At 34.8% G+C, this 24,251-nt stretch overlaps 2 protein-coding genes across 2 annotated transcripts; both read right to left on the reverse strand.

Moving 5' to 3' along the window:
- Positions 1 to 3,584: 3,584 nt before the first annotated feature.
- Positions 3,585 to 4,520, reverse strand: LOC118855050 (olfactory receptor 10AG1-like). The gene has a single exon (XM_036765180.1). It carries the CDS (start codon positions 4,518 to 4,520, stop codon positions 3,585 to 3,587), a length of 936 nt encoding a protein of 311 aa, XP_036621075.1.
- Positions 4,521 to 16,762: 12,242 nt separating this feature from the next.
- On the reverse strand, positions 16,763 to 17,695 carry LOC118854019 (olfactory receptor 10AG1-like). The gene has a single exon (XM_036764326.1). The coding sequence runs from the start codon at positions 17,684 to 17,686 to the stop codon at positions 16,763 to 16,765; it is 924 nt and encodes a 307-aa protein (XP_036620221.1). The 5' UTR covers positions 17,687 to 17,695.
- Between the last annotated feature and the right edge of the window lie 6,556 nt (positions 17,696 to 24,251).

Genomic DNA, 24,251 nt, shown 5'->3' on the forward strand with positions numbered 1-24,251 from the left:
AGGTTTCATTTCATAAAATGTACAAGATGCCAAGAGACCCAATTTGGCTCCTTTAATGAGGATTTCAAATTCTTTTTTATTGTTTGCACTTTGGATAGTTTAATATAGACAATTAATTGCATATACTATAATATCAGTACCTTCTTGATTTTAATTTCTTGTGAAAAGAGGTTGACTTGTATAATTGTTATTATTTCTGCTTTATAGCTATACTCAGTAGTACCTTAGGAAATAAGACATAGAGGTAAAAATAAAGCTACACTATATATGAATATATATGTATACTATATATGGATAGGATATATGTGTACACCATATATTGCTATATGCACACATACATTTATACATACACACACTATTTATCTCTCATATATGTATATATCCTATTATTAGTGTATGAGGATTATACAGAATTATGTGCATATACAAAATTCTATAGTATACTATGTGTAGCAAATATATAAACTGCATTTAATATACTGTATATATGGTGGTATATGTAGTATCTTATATTTAGCATAAAAATATATACTTGGATACATGAATATATACATATATCTTTACATGTATAGATTTTGCCACACCTGTATGCATACATAAATGCATATAAAAGTATAAATTATATTGCTACATATGTATGTATAAAACTACAATCAGTATAAGGTATATGAAATATAATTTATACATAGTCAGCTGGTATGATATGTTGTTGTTTTTGTTGTTTTATTGTTGTTGTTTTATGTTGTCTATGACTCTAAGTGACCCCATACACTTTGTCCATGGGGTTTTCTTGGAAATGATACTGGGGTGATTTACCATTTCCTTCTCCAAAAGGTCCCATTTTACAGATTAGGAACTGAGGCAAATTGGCATTAAGTGACTTGTTCAAGGTCACATAGCTAGCATCTGAGGCAGATGCAAACTCAGATCTTCCTGATTTCAGGATCAGTGCTCTATCCACTGCACGACATAGCTGTCCACATAAAGTGTATTAGGTATAATTCTACATGTTTACTATAATTTACATCTTGCATATGGTATACTATATATACGTGTGTAGATACAGACACTTAACTTAGGTATACATACTTATACATAATAAATCTCCTCATCTAAATACTGATAGATGTACTAGGTGTCATATAGCATATAGGTGTATGTATGTCCATGTATGCATATATGTATTGGTAAGTATATGTGTGTAAATACATAGTATGCATATACATGAGTATAAACACTATATGCTATATATGTATAAGTTGTGATTATATGTATTATATATATATCTTTATGTGTGTGTATATATACACACATACATATATATATACACACTCATCTGTATTTGCGCAGATATTCTCAAATATTCATATATACTATATATGAATATAAATATGTTTACATGCATTTGTGGATTTATACACATACAGAGATGAAAGAGACAGGGAGAAAGGAGAGAAGAGAGAGATACAGAGAGTGACAGAGAGAGAGAGAGAGAGAGAGAGAGAGAGAGAGAGAGAGAGAGACAGACAGAGACAGAGAAAGGAGAGATAAAGTGAATTGTTTTAGTTGACTTCAAATTACATGAAACAATATAAAGCTAATGGAATCTTTACTTTCATCAAATGTGCTAAAACTACAACTAGAGAGCTCACAATTGACTCTAGTGCCTAAGAGCACTGTTGAAAAGTGATTGTCTCTCTGTTCTCCATTGATATCTAATAAGCTAGGGATCATACAGAGGAAGGAGAAAAAGAAAAATAAAAGTTTTGAAAGTCCATTTGAAGTTTAGTCTGAAGGAATTAGGGTTACTTCAAAATTTTATTTAAAGGTTGATTAAAAGAAATGGAGAAGCTTAAACCGGAAAAGAATAAAGGGAGAAATGATGATTGTCTTCATTTACTTGAAGGTCATTGATGAAAGATGGAGGGATTAGGTTCATTCATTTGGATCCAAGAAGGTATGATGAATTGAAGGCATTGAGAGTTGCAGAGGCAGATTTATAACTTAGCTAAGGAATGAACCTCATAACAATCAGTACTATCCAGATGTGTAATAGGTTTCCTAGAGAAGCACCATATTATGGATCCCACCCAATCAGTAAGTAGATATCTTTCAGAAAAACTTGAATGAACCATCTACCTCTAAGCAACTATGGAGAGACACTTTTGAAGATCTAGGTTGTAATGGACAAGATCCTATAAATTTACATTTTAAAGAAAAAAGGGCTATACAATCAAACATATCACTCCACTCTTCCTTCTTTAGAGATAGCTCCACAATGTGAGCTTTTTATTTTTGTGTGTGTGTGATAAGTTACTTGTCCTCAGTATTTTACAGACTGCCAAGTAACCCAGACTACACTTACTGGAATTTAACCTCTCTGTTCTTTTTTCCCCCTCTTTTCCCTTGTGCCCAACTCTTTGTGACATCATTTTGTGTTTTCTTGGCAAAGACATTGGAGTGATTTTTTTTTTCTTTTTCCATCTCATTTTACAGAGGAAGAAACTAGGGCAAACAGAGTGAAGTGATTTGCCAAGGGTCACACATGGTGTCTGAGGCAAAATTTGAACTGAGAAAGTCTTCCATTAGATATAAAAATGAAAAAATTTTCTCTTCTTAAAACAGAACATCACTTGGGGGGGGCAAGATTCTGTACTGTCTCATCCCCATTTCCTTTTGTGGTATTTTTATAGTTCAATAGTTTATATAAGTTTTACAAACCTTGATATATGAAAAATAGATACTGTGCAGTTTACATCACAAAATTAACTGGTTGCTTGTCCACCAGAAAGAAAGTTTCAGATTCTCTGAACTGGGGAAAAAAATGCCCAAACTAGGTTGTTTAACTACCATATTGCTACTCTTCAAATGCTGTTGCTTTGGCCAAAGAGAATAAAACAAATTACTAAAGGAATAACAATGAAGCAAAAAAAAATATTATTTTCAGTATTGTAGAAACAGAGCTGTTTGAAGTTAAGACACAACAATTGCTTTAAAAGAGCATAATTAACCTAATAATCCATTGAAACCACAAAAATTGAATACAAATTTTTAAAAGCTTCAAATAATTTGCCCTAGCAAGCAAAGTAATGTCTCTGTTTCTGTCACTCTGTCACTGTTTGTCTCTATCTCCATCTCCCTAAATCTCCCTCTCTCTCTCTCTCTCTCTCTCTCTCTCTCTCTCTCTCTCTCTCTCTCTCTCTCTTTCATACACACACACACACACACATATACATACTCATACATGCAAATACATGCACACACACATACATATACAAAATTAAATTAACAGTTTTTTTAAAGAAAAATATTGCTAGGAAAATATCATATAGTGGGATTGCAACCAATGTATCTATAGATAACTTCATCAAATATAAAAGACTATTTCTAAAGTTAGATGGATCCTAGCAAAACAAAATGAAAATACTAGGCAGTTTTCCTGTATTTTAAAATAGAATCCCTGAAGTGGTTCTCACTTGTATGCAATGTAAAGACTATGGGAGAAATAAAATGAAGTCTGTTTCTGTATGATCCTTGGAGATCCTTGGAAAGAAAACCAAACATTATGTATTTGGCTCATTGTTTCATGACCTGTGAGACTGAGGTAGTAGTTTCCCCAGTGTAGCAATGACATCCTTATTTCTCAGGCTGTATATCAAGGGGTTAAACATTGGGGTAACAGTGGTGTAAAAAAGAGCAAGCACTTTGCCTGATGCAGCTGATTGACTAGATTTTGGCCACAGATACACAATACTTCCAGATCCATAGAATAAGCTCACAAGCATGAGGTGAGAAGAACAGGTGGGAAAGGCTTTGGATCTCCCTGAGGTTGAAGGCAATTTCAGGATGGTACTTATAATTTTGACATAGGATGCAACTATCAACACAAAGGGAATTAGGATGAATATCAGAGCAACAACATGAATGTAGACCTCTATGTTGTATGTGTCCCCACAGGCCAATTGGAATAAAGGTGAGGAATCACAGAAGATGTGATTGATTTTGTTAGATCCACAGAAGTTCAGAGAAAAAATCTGGTATATCTCCTCTATCATTACTGGGACCCCAACCACCCAGAAAGTCACAATCAGTTGGACACATGCCGTAGGATTCATGATGAGAGGATAATAGAGAGGCTTACATATGGCCACATAATGATCATAAGCCATCACAGCCAGGACCAAGCACTCTGCTGCCCCCAGAATATAAAGGAAGCAAACTTGTACAGCACATTCTACCAATGAAATAGTTCTCTTCTGGGACCAGAGATCTGTCAACATTCTGGGCAAAGTGACTGATGTATAACACATTTCCAAGAAGGAAAAGTTCCCCAGGAAAAAATACATAGGGGTATGGAGAGCTGGATTGATCTTGATTATGACAATGAGGAGGCCATTTCCTATCAATATACTTAGGTAGATGACAAACGAAATCTCAAAGAAAAATCCTTGGAGGTTGGGAAGGTCAGAAAATCCCAGGAGAATGAATTGCATCACATGGGTGAGATTGTCCTCTGCCATTAGGTTTTCCTTTTGCCTGTAGAAATGATGAATTCAGAGTGAAGCATTCACTTTCCTTCTCTGCTCTTCAGTTTCCCTAGCAGCCAAAAAGTGAAAGTTAGATCAGAGGATCTCCCAGATCCCTCCTAGATTTAATTTCATGTTTTCCTCACAAGTTCCAACCTTCTATGTTTTATTCTTTTGAGTCCTGTCTCAATTCTAACATGCAATATTCTTGGGTAAAAGCTGAAAATCAACCAAGAAGTTATTAAGTCTTTATCCTACATAAAGCACTCTGCTGAAGTTCTTTAATCATCAATTTTAGATAAAATCATCCCTAAAATCATCAGTTTCAAAAGGAACACAATTCTAAGCCATATTTAACATTTCTCTGTTATTATATGGTATTTCTCTCACAGCAGGAGTCATAGTCTTCATAGAAGATATGACATGGAAAATAAAATGACATACTATGAATTTTCCTAAATAGTTCTGCTGTTATTGCCTGGTGTTTTTCAGCCAATCTATCATCGCCCATGATATTTTTTCATGCTTGGAAAGTTTTCTCTGATTTTCTGTCCTTATTATAGATCTGCTCTTTTTTAAGTCTATCTGATTTCTCCTTATTTCACTATGAAGTTTTCTCTTTCAATCTCCTTTATCAGTTTGAATCTTTCTTGAATTACTATATCATAAGATTTATACCAGATATTTCTCAGTTAGCAAATGCCTGCTACTTAACTTTAATGATCTTTCTCGTGTGTTTATCCTATACTTACATGACATTTAAAAAGTTTCTAGAGACATAGTTTCTGGATAATTTAATAATTTTATAAATAAGCCAGCATGTTAGTAATAAAAGGATGGTTTTTGGCCATCTCCCTTAGAGAAAAGACAATCATCTGTCATAGATTATATGCCCTTCTGATGGGGGCTCATGTCACCCCATCATCATGTCACCCCATCATCATGTCACCCCTGCATAGAGAAAAACATCTCTATACCAGATCACTCTCAACTATACCAGACCACTCCCAGCCTTGGGCTATCTAGACAAAAGGATGTATTTCCACTGGAGCTTAAGTAGAACACAATGGACTCCCCCACCTTTGATTAAATTCCTTTCAAGGTTGGTTAGGGTCTGACCAGGATCTAAGAGAGTCTAGGAAATGACTTTATCCTTCTGAAGAAAAAATGAACTTTTGAAAAGAGGAATTTAGGAGATGGGAAGAACCTCTGAATCTCCCAAAGATATTGGTTATTAATAATCATTTCTTACACTTGGTACTAGGTACTTAGCACCTTAAAGTTAATGAACTTGCACTTTATAATTTTGTCTATTTTGAACTGAATCCTGCTCATAATAAGTATTCAATAAACATTTGTTAAGTAGAAGAGATTGTCTTTATGATATGAATTCAGGAATATGTATTATGCCCAAAATATTTCTCCTGATGACTGAAACATAAAATTCCAAATGTAGAAAATCAGCAATTGTAGTAACAAATTATTTTACTTTAATTCCTTTTCATTCATTAAGCCATTTTCTCCTCTTCCCCCTTTAGTGCAGAAACTTTATCAGATCATTTCCAAAGTAAATTCCCTGTAAAAATGAGACAAACAAACAGGTAAATTGCAATAGTTTGGAGATTTAAACGTGAGCATGAAATGAGACATAATTCTGGTAGAACGGGTCTATGTCATTGATGGAATACCAAGAGCAGTAAAGTGAATCAAAATAATTTTAACTTCTTTTTTTTAAATAATGGTCCCAAATCCCAAATACAACACACTATCCTAGCCATTTTGGCATCTTCACTGTGTTAGTTTGGTACAACAGAAAGATTACGGGCTCTGGATGCAGAAAATGGGTTCATATTGCAGAACTCAACCTCATTACCTTTGTTTCCACTGGGAAGTCACTTAGCATCTCTGTGCTTTATTTTCCTTATTTATAATGTCAAGGATGACCCTGAGAATCCTTCCATGTTTAAAACTCATCCTAAACCACCAGATTTACCAATGGCATTCCCAATATTCTCTCTCTCTCTCTCTCTCTCTCTCTCCCTCTTTCAGACACACACACACACACACACACACACACACACACACACACACACACACACTGTTCCCCTCCCACTATGAAGGCAAACAATATGATATCAATTAAATATGTGAAATCAGTCAAAACATATTTCCATATTAGACTTATAGCAAAATGAATAAAGGAAGGAAGGAGGGAATAGTTAAATAGAAAGATAAATAAAGTGAGAAAATTATACTCTTTTGCACTCAGAAATTAATTAATTCTCTCTCTGGAAGTGGCTAGCATTTTACATTAGGAGTTTTTTAGAATTACCTTGAATGACTGTGTTCATCAGAGTAGCCAAGTCTTTCAAAGTTGATCTCATTACAATATTGATGTTTTTGTGCGCAATGATTTCCTACTTCTCACTTCATGTTGCATCAGTTAATGTGAACCTTGCAATTTCCCCCCAAAAATAGCCCTTTTGGTATTTCTTGGCGCACAATAAAATTCTATCAGTCATATGGTACAACTTGTTCAGCCATTCCCTAACTGATGAGCATCCCTTCAATTTCTACTTCTTTGCCACCACAAAAAAAGCAATATTCTTTTTTTGTAAATATAGGTTCTTTTCCTTTTTCTTTGATCCCTTTGTGGTGTAGACCTAGTAGTGGTTATTGCTGGATCAATAGATATGCATGGTTTTATAGCCCCTTAGGCATAGTTTCAGATTGTTCTCCAGAATGGTTGAACCAGTTCACTCTTCTAGCCACAGTTCATTTATATAATTATTAGCCTTCATTCCCTCTAGCATTTGTAACTTCTGATGTGTGAGGTGGTACCTAACAGTTTTTTTTTAAATTGTCTTTCTCTAATCAACAAAGCTTTAGATAATTTTTATATGACTATAGCTACCTCACCTTACTATAATTTTCATATTTTTGACCATTTATCACTTGAGGAATGGCTTGTTTTTATACATTTGTCTCAACTCCCTAATATTTGAAAAATGATAGTCTTATTGGAGAAACCTGCTGTAATTTTTTTATTACTTCATTGTCTATGGTTGTTTTTAGTGAAATATAGTTTCCCTGATTATCAATTTTAATTAGATCTTCCTGACATTTCCCCCTCTAATGCAATAGATCTTTCTTGTATGCATCTTTTATGTGAGCAAATTTTCTCTGTTCTTCCTCTCCCTACCCCATTCTCCCAATCCATTCTTTTTTCTCACCCCTACATTGTTTTTCTTTTCTTTTTTTGAGAGTATCTCAATATTATCATCTCACGCTTATGTCTTATGTGTATATAAGTGCCTTCTAAGTGCCCTAATAATAATGAATTTCTTTGGAGTAACATGTGTAAGCTTTCCATAAAGGAATGTAAAGTTGACCTCCATTGAGTAACTTATGATAACTGTCATATTTACCTTCTTATGCTTCCTTGAATCTTCCAGCAATAAGACAAGATCAATGATACATTTGTGATGATTCTGTTAATTTATCCAAGATCTGTTTGCAAGAAAATTCACTAAACTATTCCCTCACTTTGTATCAACAGTCTTATTACTATTACATATACTGAAAGGAGGTCAATGACAGAAAGAAAGACTCCCACAGATACCAAAATATTCATAGTATTTCTGTGGAAGCAAAATAAACATTCAAAATCTGGCACGAAAATGGGTATTCATTAGTGAATAATTAAAAATATATTGATATGGGACTTTAATTAAAGATTGTAGTAACAAATAACAAAATCAGAAATAAAAGAAATTTGGGAAAGATTTTTTCTATGAATTGATAAGAAAACAAAGTCAAACTATGTTCAACCATATGGTAAATCGATACAACAGTAACAGGAAACTCAGATGAGATTAATTGCATTAAGAAATCTTGGTCTTAGAGAACAGAAGACAAAGTCTGTTTTCCTACTGCTGGAAATGAAGGTTGGGGGGAGTACAATTCTGGAATATTAGATGAGTGATCAGACATGGTGGCTTTAATACTTGCCTTTTTTTAAATCTTTTTTTTTTCTTTGACAAAAAGGAAATTAATTGGATGTGGTGTCCTGGTAGATTACTGTGGCTTAAAAAAATAAAAGTCATGAAACCCCCAGAAAAATAAAAGTAGTTATAAATAAGTAACATGAATTAATTTATTTGGCCACATTTGTGTCTGCTGATGAAGAGTTCCCCTCCTATACCCTGGATGGTAAAGTGGTCAAGGGTATATTCTATATAGAGAACCTTTCACTCCTCAGACATTGGGAACTCATGGATCACTGAGAATCCAAACTTTAGACCCTTTCAAGTGAGAGAAACAGAAGGAGAGGTAGCAAAAGAGTCCACACTTACCTCTCTCAGACAGAATTAAATCATACTCAGCTGCTTCCTTCTCTGGTGAATATATTAAAATAATATAGGCATATATTGAGTCACCTCTATTAACTTCTTTCATGTTTACAGAGATGCTAACATACATTATTTTATCTTAAGCTCAGATCAACACTTGGTAGGGGTAGTGCAGGGGTAGTGCAGGTATTCCCATTGTACAGAGTTGCCCGAAGTTCCACAATAATTTTCAGAGAAAAGATTTGAACTCAGTGCTCTCATTACTGCTTATTTGCTACTTTACTAGGCTATTTCTCACCTATGAATTACAATATAACACAAGCCATAGCCATACTCTGCAAAAATGGATCATTTTCACTTCTAAAAATGGTCTTTCATCAAAATCACTGTAGTCTATAAATAGAAATGGTTCCTGCCTTTCATAACCCTGTGGGGATAATTCTTTTCCCATGCTACTTATCACATTTTAATGAGATGGAAAGTATTCTGGCTCAAAGTCCAGTAATCTAAACACCTAATTTAAAACCATAGAAAAATTTAGGGCTTTGAGCCATGAGACCGTGTTGCATCCTTCACTCGGCAACTTCTTAACTGCTTAACCATTGCACAATCTTGATTCATCTCTCAACCTAAGTTTTTCTATCAGCAAAATGGGAATTATGCTGTTTTATATTCCTTCTATTAATGCATCTTCATGAGAAATACAATTAGAAAGGGCATGAGTATTTTAGCTACATTACTTATTACCATAAATGATTATAACTCAATTCTTTTATTCAACGTATTGAGAAAAATAAAGCACCCCTGATATCTTGAACTAAATTTTCTTCTCTATATCATCTCACTATAAAATACAGAATTGGTTATGTTCATGCCACCACATGCCATGAGCAGCAGATCTTGGGAAGATACATGTATGCACTCAATGCGTTGAAAGAGGAGTAATGTTAAAAACAGCTCTCTTCTTTGACATTGTACCCACTAAATTGGTTAAATGGGGAAAAAAATAGTTGTAGTAAATATCAGAGGTTAAGCAAGAAGACAAGAACAACGATACCCTTGTGGCGAAGCTATTAATTGATGCAAGATTCTAAAAATCCATTCAGAATTTTGCAAGAAAAGTTAATAAATGATTTACTCTCTTTGTATCAGCAGTAACATTACTGTAACATATATAGGAAGGAAGACAATGAGAGAAAGATAAATTCCCACAAATACCAAAATATTCAGAGCATTGTTTGTGGAAATGAAACAAATATTCAAAACCTAGAATGGAAATGGTAATCATCAGTGTATAATTAAATGCATATTTATATGGGACTTTAAATAAATATTGTAGTATAAGGATATCAGAAATGAGATAGATTTGGGAAAACTCCTCTATGAATTGAAATCAAGGGAAGAAAGATGAACTAGGTTCTACCATTCTGTAAATTTTCATAGCTGTGGGATATTTCTTTCTTTCTTTGACCTCCATCTCGTATATTTTAAGAATACTAGATTATGAATCAGGAGACAAGGATATGAATCCTATCTTTACTCTTTCTTACCTTTGTGACCTTGGGTAAATTATTTCTGTTTGTTTAAAAATAGGATGTTGTTGTAAATTATGTCTCTAGTTCTGAACCCCAAATAAAGGCTACAACTATTCACAACAGTTGGATAGGCAAGCAATCAACAACTAATCTATCTGGTGAAATGGATGACCACTGGACCTTATTAGCTGCTCAGCCAATGTCTTAAAATACTCTGGGTCTTGTCATTGAATAGCACAGGAGAGAGTAAAACATACTCTATATTTTATCACCTAATTTGGTAATACAGTTTAATGTCTTCTAGACCCACATGGTCTTTCTGGTACTGTACTCTTTTTTTTAAGGCACCTTTTTTTTTAATTTAGGTTTCCTTTTTATTACTAAAACTTAAATATACAATAAGAAATGAAAAAGAAACATATTATAAACTTAAATTTTGAAACTTAAATACAAAAAAGCATATCATATTCACAACAGAATGTAAGAAAGAGTTCAAAATATATATCAATAAATTTCCATTTCAAAAAAGCCTATATGATAAATACTACACATTGTATTGAGCATACATATATACACATACACTTTCCCTAACAAATTCTACTCCTGATCTTTGTTTCTATATTTGTACATATTTCTTATTTCCTATCCCTCCTAACTCTTCTACTTTACTTCTACCCCCTACTTTGCCCTTCTATTACTTAACCTAGTCCCCCCCACCCCCCACCAGGATTCCTTCCTTATCCTCCAATTACCATTAATCTAAACACCCTTCTATACCCCCCCCCCCTTTGATCTATTCTTTCCCCATCCCCACTAAATATCCCTGTCTTTTCCTCTGCCCTCCCTATCCCCTTGGCATTTTATTTCTTTCTGAATTTAGAAAACTTTTACTCTCTCTCTCTCTCTCTCTCTCTCTCTCTCTCTCTCTCTCTCTCTCTCTCTCTCTCTCTCTCTCTCTCTCTCTCTCTCACACACACACACACACACACACACCATTTATATATATTTCCCTCTCTAATCGATTTCTAAGGAAAGTAATATCCAGAAATAAAATCCCTTCTCCATCATCTAATTGCTCTATGTTGGCTCTCCCTCTCACACCTCATTAGCTGTTCCTAAATGGTTTTATTCTTTAAAGTCATATCATACTCAGGTTTACCCCAATATTACTTTTTTATGAACTACCCAATTACTAATAATAATCTTAAACATACATTTTAGATTTTACATACATAAAAAAGTAAACAGTCTATCCTTATTGAGTGCCTTGTTATCAGTCTTTGATATGTACCTTATGTTTCTCTTGGCTTTTGTATGTTAAATCTTTTATTAAGTTCAGGTTTGTTTGTTTGTTTGTTTGTTTTTTTGTATTAACCCTGTCCTGAAAGTCTGACAATTCATTAAATGTCATTTTTTTCAATTAGGATTATAATTAGCTTTGTGGAGAATGATATTTTCACTGAAACTGCACTTCTTTTGCTCTTTGATATACAGTATTCAAAGACATTTAGTACCACCACTGCTAAGTCTTCTGTGATTCTAATTGTGGCACTGCCATATTTAAAATGTTTTTTTTTCTTTATTGTTGCTCATAATATTTTATACTTGAGATGTGGGTTTTGGAATTTGACTATAATATTCCTGAGAGTTTTCCTCACAGGATCTCATTTTTTTTTCCTATTTCTACTTTCCCTTCTTGTTCAAATGCTGCAGAACAATTTTCTTTAGTTGTTTTTTTGTATTCTTTTTTCATCATAGCTTTTAGGTAGTCTATTTTTATGTTTTCTCTTCTTGTTCTGTTCTCTAGATCAGTTGTTTTCTTATGAGATGTTTCACTTTCTTCTCTTTCTAAAATTTTTTTATATTTTGTCTTATTATTTCTTTATCTGTTATAACTGTGCTGACTTCCCCTTGCCCAATTCTGATTATCAAAGGGTCATTTTCTTTCTTAAGTTTCTGAATCTCCTTTTGTAATTCGTTGACTTGCTTTTCTTGTTTTTCTTGGATTGGTCTTTTCTTAGTTTGTTGTTGTTGTTGTTGTTGCTGCTGTTTTTTCCTTCAATCTCTCTCATTTTATTTTATTTTATTTTTAATTCTTCTATGAATCCTTTTTGAGCAAGTGACCATTTGATTTTACTCTTTGGGGTAGAAGAGGATTTTTTTGCTTCAGTACCCTCCTCTGAAGATGAACCCCAGTCTTTTCTACTCCTGCAGTAATGTTTTATGGTTGGATTCTATTTACTTTGCCACTGCATTAAAAAAAAATGTAATATCTTAGTCCTGGGGTATTGAGGTGGTACATCTGGTCTCAGATTCTGCTTCAGACCTCCTCTCTTACCTTGAGCTCAAACCAAGACCTGCAGCCTCCTCCAGCTACCCACAGTCAGCATCATCCCCATTCCACTGCTTCTACACTCACCAGGCCTGTGCTGGTTCCTTTTTGGCCCCAGCATGTCTCCACAGCACAGCAGGGTCTGGTACTCCTTGTCAGGAGAGATTCCATCCATCTTCCCAGGCTCAAATGCTCAACTCATTTCATTGTCCTGGGGGTAAAAGTTCCTGCCCCTGGAACTGAGGCAGCCTCACTACTGAGCTAACCTGGGGGCTTGCAGTTTTTTGTTTACTCTTAAACCACAGGACCTAGCCTGGAGGTGTTTACTCTTCACTGGGACCAAATCTCATCCTGGGATTTTTCTTCAGATATTTTTCAGTTGTTCCAGAAGGACCCGGATTTTACCACAACTCTTATTTATTTTAACTACTTTATATTCACCTCAAGGATAAGAAACTACTTCAATAGCCAAGGGAAGAGTTGAGAAAAGAGCATAAAGTTGAAGGATTTTTAAAGTTATAGTTTATTACATTAAATTGACATATTTTGAATAAAAAACAAATAGAATTCAGATAAGCATGAGGAATCATCAATTAGAAAAAAATATTTAAAACAAATATATCTGTAAAGGATCTTATTTCCAAAGAAATAGGAAATTAGCATATCTGTACTGGACTTTCACTTCCAATGACTAAATTCCCAAAGATTACAAGTCATTCTTAAAAGAAAAATTGCAGATTGTTAACAACCACTTAAAATATGGCTAAAAACACCCCAAAAATAAAAAAAAAGGAAATAAATGATTTTGAGATATCAATTCACATCCAAAAAAACTTATAAAAATGTCACTAGACTGCAATAATGTTGAAGGATTGTGCTGTGCTGTGGCAAAGGAGATAATACATTGCTTTTGTGTGTATGAATATGCCCCACTATTCCAAATGTAATTTAAAATTTTGCTATGAAAATGACAAAAATATTCCCACTGATATATTACAGAGAAAGACACACACACACACACAGAGAGAGAGAGAGAGAATGACATCTAGAAACAAAGACAATGAGAGTGTGTTATTACAAAAAAAGAAGTTAAAATATTATTTTTCATGTTGCCTATAATATCTCATATATCATTTACTGACAAAAAATGAAAGCATTCACGGCCTTTATTTTGATTATATCCTTAAAGCAACCAAGGTAATACAGAAGAGCCCACATGCTGGATGAATTGGATCATCTCACTTTCTGGTTCAAAATGACAAAATATTCAAGAGGCTAATGGTAGATGAAATCAACAGATACAAAGGGAAAAACAAAGGATGTATTCAGATTAGAATTTGTGATTTAATTAGAGCTATAATAAAAACTTGTGCTTGGATTAAAAAAAAAACTTTTTTTTTTATTTGCAATACTGAAAAGTGTTTTGAGCTGTGACTAGATATCAACTTAGTTTAACAAATTGAGACAGAAAAAGCCAAATGGATTTTTTTTGTCTGCAAATTCACTGTCAATAAAGAAACATTATGGCAGTAGAAGCAACTGAAATCTTTGGCAGCATAAAATGTGTCATAGTGATGAGGGCATAGTCTCTGGGAACCCCTTGAACCCTTGAACTCTCCTTGAATCTTCCCACTCGACCTGGCCTTGGCCTGAGGCTACAACCATTAAGCCCAAAAGCCTACCTTGCCCAGTTGTCTATTGTCCAGCTGTTTCCCACCCTTAATCCTGTTTCCCATCCTTAATCCTGATCAAAATATCTATACCCTAGCTGGTTACCCTAGCCCTTTATGGTCTGTCATTTCCATATAGCCTTCAGCTATTTCCCCCACCCTGGAGTCTGACCTCATCCTTAAGTCCCTCCCTAGACCCCTCTTCTGGTCACCCCAGACCACCCCTCAATCCCTCCCACAACCTTGGTGTATATAATCTCCATCTTGCCTCCATGAAGGTGGTCAGAACCAATCTAGCTCAGATGGGTCTGGCCCTTTTTCTTTACAGGCGTCGCAAGGGGTGGGATCTCTCCGGGCAGGCTTATTTGGCTAACTCTTAATAAACTTTATCTTTCCCCTTGGCTGAGAAAGCTTGAGTCGAATTCTTTCGGCAGGACCCGGCGTGTCGGTACTTTGGGGTGTCGAGCACCTCTCACCCCAAACCCTCATCAATAGATCCCAGAACTCATATTTAAGCACACTCTGTCAGACCATCACCGGAAATTTGATGTTCCATCTTGCATTCCACTTTTGAGAAAAAACTTCTAGTAAGCTAGTAAGAGTTCAGAATAGTATGAATATTGAAATGTGGGGTTTCAAGATGATTCAGTTTGGGGTTTCTGGGAACCCCAACATGTAAGGGTGCAGGACTACATCTGCCTGGAATGAATTCATGTACAGAAACCTCCTTACAGTCAAATGACTAAGTTTATTGTAAAGCTAATTGGAACAGGTGAAATTTTTAGGGAATCTGCAACTTAATGGGGGTGAGACTGATATTTATATACAAAAGAAAGGGATAGTGAAAAGATCTGGAAGGGATTAAGGAGTGGTTCACAGCCCTGGGTGGTCCAAGAGCAATAGTGAAAGGAATGAAGTAGTCTGGGGTGGGCAAGAGGCAACTATGAAAGAACTGGCAAGTAAGCTAATGATCTAGGTGAGCTGGGTTGGGCTAGTTGCCTTGGGCAAGACTTCAGTGATTCCACTGATGAAATGTATGGGAAAGTTGAGGGACTTGGTTGCTTTCAAAGACATGTTTTTTTTTTCTTTTAGGGTCCAGGTCCCATCACCTCATCACTGATACAATTTAAGTTTTGATTTAAGAAACTGGGGTGGTTAATGTAGAGAAGACTGAAAGGAAAGATGATAGATGTGTTCATGAATTTGAAAGCCTCTGATATGAAGGAATGCAATTAGACATTTTCAGCTTGAGTCAAGAGGGCATAATGAATAAGAAAATGTTTAGAATTGCAGAGAGACAATTTTTAGGTTTGATATAAAAAAGGCATTTCATAACAAATTGAATACAACAACTAACTAGATATTTTAAAAAAAAAATTTTGTGAAAAGTCTGACTCTTGCCACTTGAGGAGTATTTTTTTTTATTTTTAGTACAAATTTTAGCAAATAAGCTCCAAAGTTTTTATATATTTAATATTCCGTAAATTTACTTCATAAAAGTAGAGAACCTGTTATACTATCAAACATAGCCGTAGTGTCATTCACTTATTTCTTTATAATTGTATAAAATGCAATTTCCTCATTAAATTCTGTCTTCTGATAGACTGCAAAGTGACCCATACCCATAATGCCCATAGAAGAGGAACACCTTTCCATTGTTTCAGAATTAAAAAAAAAACGTGCAGAAAGAAAGCAGTTTTAAATCAAAATATACAGTGATTTGCTCTAAAAGCACATGATTAATGTAATAATCAGAACAATCCAACTGCACTATGGTGAAGGGAAATTACATTTTAAAAGCTTCAAGATTCCTGAATTTACCCTTGCAAGCAAATTAGTCTTTCCATTTTTTTTCCAGTATCCACTTTTGTCTATGTTTTTTGGTTTACTTTGTTTCTCTAACTCCTTGTCATTGTCTCTGCCTACAAATCTGACTGATCTCTCTCTCTCTCTCTCTCTCTCTCTCTCTCTCTCTCTCTCTCTCTCTCTCTCTCTCTCCCTCTCTCTCTCTCTCCTCCCTCCCTCTCTTCATTTTCCAGCACACATTTTTTTTTTAGAGGTAAATTTATCTGTTGCTAAGAAAGTTGTAGAAATCATAGTGAGATTGAACTAAAAGTATTTGTTGATTTTCATCATCATTTAAATAACAGCAAATTATTCAACATTGGTCCAGCAAAAGAAAGGCAGTTTTAGGCAGGTGTTCAAATAGAATCCTTGAAGGGCTCTCATTTCAGCGAATTTTAACCATAATGGAAAAATAAGTAAATGTGCACTTTTGTAGGAATTATGGAATGAAAAAAGAGAAAACCATTGTTTTCATAGTTAGCTAATTTCTTCATGACTTGATTCATTTTGGAAGTAGTTTTCTCAGTGCAGCAATGACATCCTTATTTCTCAAGCTATATATCAGAGGATTAAACATTGGGGTAACAGTGGTGTAGAAAAGAGCAAACACTTTGACTGATCCTGCTGAGTGACCAGATTTTGGCTGAAAATACACGATACTTCCAGACCCATAGAATAAGCCCACAACCATGAGGTGGGAGAAGCAGGTGGAGAAGGCTTTGGATCTTCCTGAGGTAGAAGGCAATTTCAAGATGGTAGTTATGATTTTGGCATATGATGCAAGTATCAACAGAAAAGGAGTTAGGATGAATAGCTGAGCAACAACATGCACGGAGACTTCTATCTTATATGTGTCTCCACAGGCCAATTTGAATAAAGGTGGGGCATCACAGAAGATGTGATTGATTTTGTTAGGACCACAGAAGTTTAGAGAGAAAATCTGGTATGTCTGCTCTATCAATACTGGGACCCCAATCATCCAGGAAGCTATAACCAGTTGGACACATACCTTGTGATTCATGATGAGCGGATAGTAGAGAGGTTTACAAATGGCCACATAACGATCATAAGCCATCACAGCCAGGAGCAAGCATTCTGCAACACCCAGAATAAAAAAGAAGCAAGTTTGTACAGCACAGGCTAGGAATGAAATAGTTCTCTTCTGTGTCCAGAGATCTGCCAGCATTTTGGGAAGAGTGACTGATGTGTAACAAATTTCCAAAAAAGAAAAGTTTCCAAGGAAAAAATACATGGGAGATTGGAGACCTGAGTCAATCTTGGTTAAGAAAATCAGGAGGCTATTTCCTATCAATATAGTTAGGTAGATGACTAAGAAAATCACAAAGAGAATCCCTTGGAGTTTGGGAAGATCAGAAAATCCCAGGAGAATGAATTCCATCACAACTGTGACATTGTCCTCTGCCATTGTGTCCTTCTTTGGCCTGTGAAAATAATAAATTCAAAATTGGCTAATAACTTTTTTCTCTGGTCCTCTGTTTCTCTCTCAGCAAATAAGGGAAGTTTAGATTATGTGATCTGTCAGCTTCCTTCCCAGGTTTAATATATTATGATTTAATCCCCCTCCCCAACATCATCTGTTATATCTTTTAAGACCTTGTCTATTCTTTGGGGGAAAAGTAAAAATTGTTCAATAAGTGATTATAAAGTGCTTCCTATCTACCAAGAACCATGCATATTTGGATGGAAATTTGCAACCAGAGAAAAATAACTAATATAATATGTAGAATCTTAATTTCATCAATGCCAACGGGAAAGCCATCCTACCACACACCAAACTTTTCTTTTTTTTTTTTTGTAGTAATGTCCAGACAGCAGGAATTATAGCATCTGTGTAAGGTACGGTATATAACAAAAAAGACATACTGTGAATCTGTGAATTATCCCAATTAAGATATTCCTTTTTGCTTAGTATTTTTCAATGTGTCTAACTTTACCTTTATTTTTTTTTTCTCTCTCTCTCTCTCTCTCTCTCTCTCTCTCTCTCTCTCTCTCTCTCTCTCTCTCTCTCTCCCTCTCTCTCTCCCCCCCTCCCTCCCTGCCTTTCTCTCATATTATTACAATTATATCATTTTTTCAGAGTGCACCTTACTTCCTCCCATTCTTTTGAATAAAATTTTCTGGACCATATCCAGCTGTATATATTTTCTCTCTTTTTGAAATTACCATATTATAGAATCCGTACCAGATGTTTGGTGTTTAGTGAATGCCATCTGCTTAACCTGTGTTCTTTTCCATATTTCTATCCTGTGCCTCCTACTACATTCTAAGCCTCAAAAGGCAGACATCATGCCTCATACAATTTTGTCTCTTTAAACTATGTCTTACTCATGGCAGCTTCTCAATAAAAATTTGTTAGGTGGAACAAATTTCCTCTATGATATGATTTCAGGAATATGTAGTCACCTAAAATATTTACCTCAGTGAGAGATGCTTAAAATGATAGATTTAGAGATTTATCCAGTAGTTGTAGCAAATATCTTTTCATTTATCAGACTATAGTCTCCTTTAACACTTTTATATGGAAACTTGGTTAGCTCATTTGCATTGCAACATGCATCTGAAATCTGTTTCCTGGAAGAATGAAACAGCAGATTAGTAAATTATAATATTTCATCTATTTCAACTTGAGCCTGAACTGGACATAGTCCAGGTATAACTCTTCCGTGTAGGAGGTGGAGGTAATCAGGGCGTATTAGGAAAGTATTATGTGTTTAAAGGATGGTAGTTGCCAAGAAGACTGATATCACTGATTTAAATATGGACAGAAGTTATGAAGCTAAAAAAAAAAAAAAACTTGTACTTTTCTTTTTAAAAAGAGTCTTCTAATTCCAATATACTACCTCTCTAGCCAGCTTGGATTGTTCTATGTGGAAACAAATAACAATGGAAGAGACATTGGGTCTGCATTCAGAAAAGAAGTTCAAATCCTAACATTTAATCTTGTTACTTATAGTGTAATCAGCAATTAACTTGCCATTTCTGATTCTCATTTTCTTCTGCAATTTGAGGGGTGACCTCTGAGATCATTTCCATCTTTAGACCTTTGAGTCTAGATCAACAAATACACCAATGGCATCCCTGCCTTTCTGCATTTAGTCATACCCTTTATTTCTGTGACAATGAGTAAGAAGTCAGTATACATTTATGTGTTGGAAGAAGTTGACTGGCCTTGAATGCTACTTCTGGCTCTATCATGCAGAAATTGTGTAGCAAGGTTAAAACATGTCATTTTCTTTGCTTCATCTTGCCTTTGAGTGCTGTTTGAATGTTACCAACACTGTCTATCCCCAAGGCTAAAATCAAGATTATTTCAGACAGGGAGCACAGATGGAAGCAAAAAGGCAGAAACTCCCCTGATCTCTTCCCCAAACCCTTCCAAATACCTTTTAATAATGCCACAAAATAATTCCTGGAGCAGAAGAATCCACAAAAGGATGGGGTGAAATACTTTTTAAGCAAAAGACAATTTATATATGGACAGAGGGCACAGGTGTGAATTGAATATGAAGGGATGATATCTAAAAAAAAAATTAAATAAATAAATTAATTAATTAAATTAAGGGGTGAGAAAGAAGAAAGAACTGTGAGAAAGGGAAAGAAGGTAAAATAGGGTAAGTTATCCTACATAAAAGTGTCAAGAAAAAGTTTTTACAGTGGAGGGGAAGATGGAGAATAGCAGGGGGGTGAGTAAACCTTACTCTTATGAGAATTGGCTCAAATTTGGTATAAAAATCTATCTTACCATACAGGAAAGTAGGAGAGGAAGAGCATAAGAGAAGGGGGGTTGATAGAAGGAAGGGCAGATTGGGGGAAGTGTTAGTCAGGAGCAAAACATTTTTGAGGAGGGAGGATTACAGGAGAGAGAGTATAGGATATATTTGGGGAAATAAGATGGAGGGAAATACATTTAACCTGATTTTTACAGATGAGAAAAGCAAGGCAAATAGATCTGAGTGTCTTGCCTAGGTTCACACAGCTAGTACATGTCTGAGGCTTGATCTGAACTCACCAAAATGTGTTTTCCTGACTTCAGTCCCAATACTCTGTCCTCTGCTCCACCTAGCTGACTTCTTCTACCTAGACAACATCTATGATATCTACAATTTTGATTACATTAAAAAATACAGAAAACAATTGAGTGAAATTTGAATAAAAATAAACTATTTTTGGGAGAAATTGTATTTTTTTAATTAAAGTCTGATATTATACACACATACTCGTATATATACATATATACATATACATATACACATATATGTATATGTGTATATATGTATATATGTGCACACATGCACACACACAGACACACACAAATATATGATTTAGGAAAAAAAAGAATATTAGCATCCATGCCCTAATAGTTAATGTGTCAAATAATATCCAAAGGAGTATTATAAATTATCAATCACCATCCAAGTAAATCACTAATAATAAAAAGGATAAATACAACTCTGTCTTCACCTTATACCCAGCAAATTGTCTAAGAGGAAAAAAGTTTAGAAATAGTCAATTAGGGAGCTTCAGTAAGACAATAAGAATAATGATATTCCAGTGGTGAAGCTGTTAATTAATCCAAGCATTCTGCCAAAGCAATTGAAACTACACATGAAAAGCCACCAAACTCTTCATAAACTTTGGCCCTGCTAAAGAGTAAAGAGGCCATTCTCTGCCTCATTTCTTATTAAGCCTTAATCATTGTATTGTAAATTTGGGCGGGGGGGAGAGGAAACAGTAACAGGAGGTTGGTCCTGGAGAACAGAATCCTACTTCCATCCTTTGACCAGTGTGGGTTAAGAGGAGTGCAAATGTAGAATATTAAATTAGTTATTATGTGTGGTTGGCCAGATGTTTGCCTTCACTTAACTGTTTTTCTTTGTTAAATGGGAAATTAAGTGGGTGGAATGTTCTGAGAAATGACTGCAGATTAAAAGATATATGGCCGAAAAAGTGATGCAGTTATAAAATAAACTACATGAATATCTATATTTAGATACTTTGGTGAGTACTGTTGAAGTCTCTCGCCTCCCCCACACATTCTTTGGTTGGTAGATGTATTTGGAATATTAGATAAACAGAATCTTTTATTCCCTGGGTACTCTCTTTCTTGAATCTCTATCTCTGAGTAGGATCATAAAATTAATGTTGTCACAAAGATCATAGATAAGTGATCATTCAGATCCCCATCAGACCGAAGAACTTGAAGATGAGAAAGCAAAAGAGTTCACACTTACTTTTCTTAGATGGAATGGTCATATTATTGATCTCCTTCCTCCTTCAATGCTTGTGCTGAAAAGAATAGAAGCATATAATAACTTACATCCATAAGAGACTTTAATGTTTACCAAACTATGCACTTTATTTCAAGACTACTCTAATATGGGTATCACAGAAATTCTGATTTTTTTAGATGAAGAGACAAAGACTCAACTGATCTCAATTACTTTTCCTGAAATTCCAAAGCTGTTCAGTTCTAGAGTCAAGATTTGAAAATGAGGTTCTCATAACTGCAAGTTCAACAGTCTTTCCACAATTCATCTCCCTTTATCATTACAACATACAAAAAAGCACCAAGAAACCACACATTGGCAACCCAGCTCCCTTCTAAAAATTATCTTTTAGGTGAAGTTATTTAGCCCTCCTTTTTAGAAGAAATGATTCCTGCCCTTCTGTGTTCTCTTGAGATCATTACTCTCCCATGACATGTATTATTCTGTAATGAGAGAGAAGGTCTTCTGGCTCAAAGTCCAATCACTCAAACAACTATTAATGAGGACAAATCCTTATGCATGAGTCAAGGGACTATATTGACCCCTTATATCTTGTGATACCTAAATTTCTGATTATTATAAGGTTACTTCTTTTCCTCATATTGTTTTCCTCATTTTAAAATAGAAATGATGTTATTTTTCATTCTTTACATCATATTGTTATACGGAGAAAAGCAGTTAGCAAGGAGTGGTATTTTTTAGTCATTTTCATTGTTATAATTGAGGGAATTAACCAATTATTCCATTGAGTTTTTACTATTCAAATATAGGGAGAAATGCAGCCCCCAGTATCTTAGACCAAACATTCTCCTCTGTAGCTTCCTACTCCAAAAGGAAACTTTTGGAATAATTATCCTATGTTTTGGCAAGGCACATTATAGTATGTGGAAGAATAGTGGAAGTGCCGGGAACACATGGTTATGAATCAGAGGATATGGGCCTGAATCTCAATTCTACTATTTCTTTCCTGGGTGACTTTCAGTAAGATATTGCTCTTCTCTGTCCCCAAATTGGTTTCAAAGGGGGAGATCTGAGTGAATGATCTGCATAGTCCTCCACAAAGAAAAGAAGAGCACTTGGATGGGTAATACATCACCAACTGCTCAAGATGGAGGAACCCCATGCCTTATCACTTGCTCTTCCACTATGTTGTAAAATGTATTGGCCTTTTGGTTGCCCTTTGACATCTGACCAACTGACATACCCTAAAGTCCCTTGGACATTGTCACTCTGCTACGAGAGAGAGAGAGAGAGAGAGAGAGAGAGAGAGAGAGAGAGAGAGAGAGAGAGTGTCTGGTGAACTGAAATTCATTTACCAATATATTGGATCTCCATTCCTTGTTTATGACCTGTTTCCAAATGTATTATAGTTTCCCTGTTTCTGTCAATGTGATCTGCAGTACAGTCCAGTAATGTGTTTGTTATTCCATGTTCCTACATGTACATATCAAATTCATGTTTATTTCTTCATGTAGCTATAAATACATACCCTCTCATGCTCACCTTTTTCTGACTCCTGATTATGAAATATTCTAATAGGCATGTAACATTTAATCAATTCTATTTCTTTTGAGTAAGGCATGCCTATTCATAGGAGACTATTGCCAGTCATCCTGACCAATGTCTTGCCGCTGGACTCTGCAGGAGAAAGTGATGCTGAGGACTTTTCATAGCTCTGCCTTACTTGAATTCAGTTCACTTGTAAATCATGACATCACCCTCCTGATGTGGTTGGTCCTCTTTGAGAACAAAGGATGAACAACAAACCTATTCATTGAAACTTGGTCAAATATGGGTTTCATTTCACTATGTGTCTGAGATACCGAGAGAAAAAATTTTCCTCTTTTCATTAGGACCTCTTCTTCTTTATTGCCTACACATTGGATACTGTATATATATTATACATGAGCATTATACACAAATATAGTGTATACTCAGCATAAAGTGTATACTGTGTTTTCATATCTACATACATCTATAACATAAATGTATATAAGAAATATATTTAGTGTACTGTGTATAGGGTGATGTGTGTGTGTGTACAAACACACACACATAATGTTCTATATGTATGTATAAAATAAATACTTACACATAAATGTTTATGCTTATATACACAACTGTATACCAGAAACATCTTATGCACACATATATACATATGAACACACACATGCATAGGTTTACATATGCATATACATGCACAAATGTACATATGCACATGAACATAAACATGTACATGTATATATTCGAGTGTATACACCATATATGGCATATTATCTATGTATCTAATGCTAGATATATTAAAACATATAGTTTTGGGAGTGTATTAAATATATTTTTACTCTGCATTCTGCATATGGCATATATATGTATGGATCTATGTACATATGTAGATATATGTGCACATACAAACAATGTAAGTATATGTGAATATATACAGTTTATACCTAGAAAATTAACCTATGTAGATATAAATATATATTATGTGTAGTATGTTACAAATATATTTTATGTATGTTCATATATGTTTGTATACACACACACCAGAGAGAGGTGTATGTGTATGTGTGTGTGTGTGTGTGTGTGTGTGTATACACACACACACATATATACATACACACATATACATTGTACATTATATACAGTATATATAAATGTATAGTATATGCAATATACTATATATATAAACTACATGTTATATCT

The sequence above is a fragment of the Trichosurus vulpecula genome, chromosome 6 (assembly GCF_011100635.1).
Source record: "Trichosurus vulpecula isolate mTriVul1 chromosome 6, mTriVul1.pri, whole genome shotgun sequence".
Lineage (NCBI taxonomy): Eukaryota > Metazoa > Chordata > Mammalia > Diprotodontia > Phalangeridae > Trichosurus > Trichosurus vulpecula.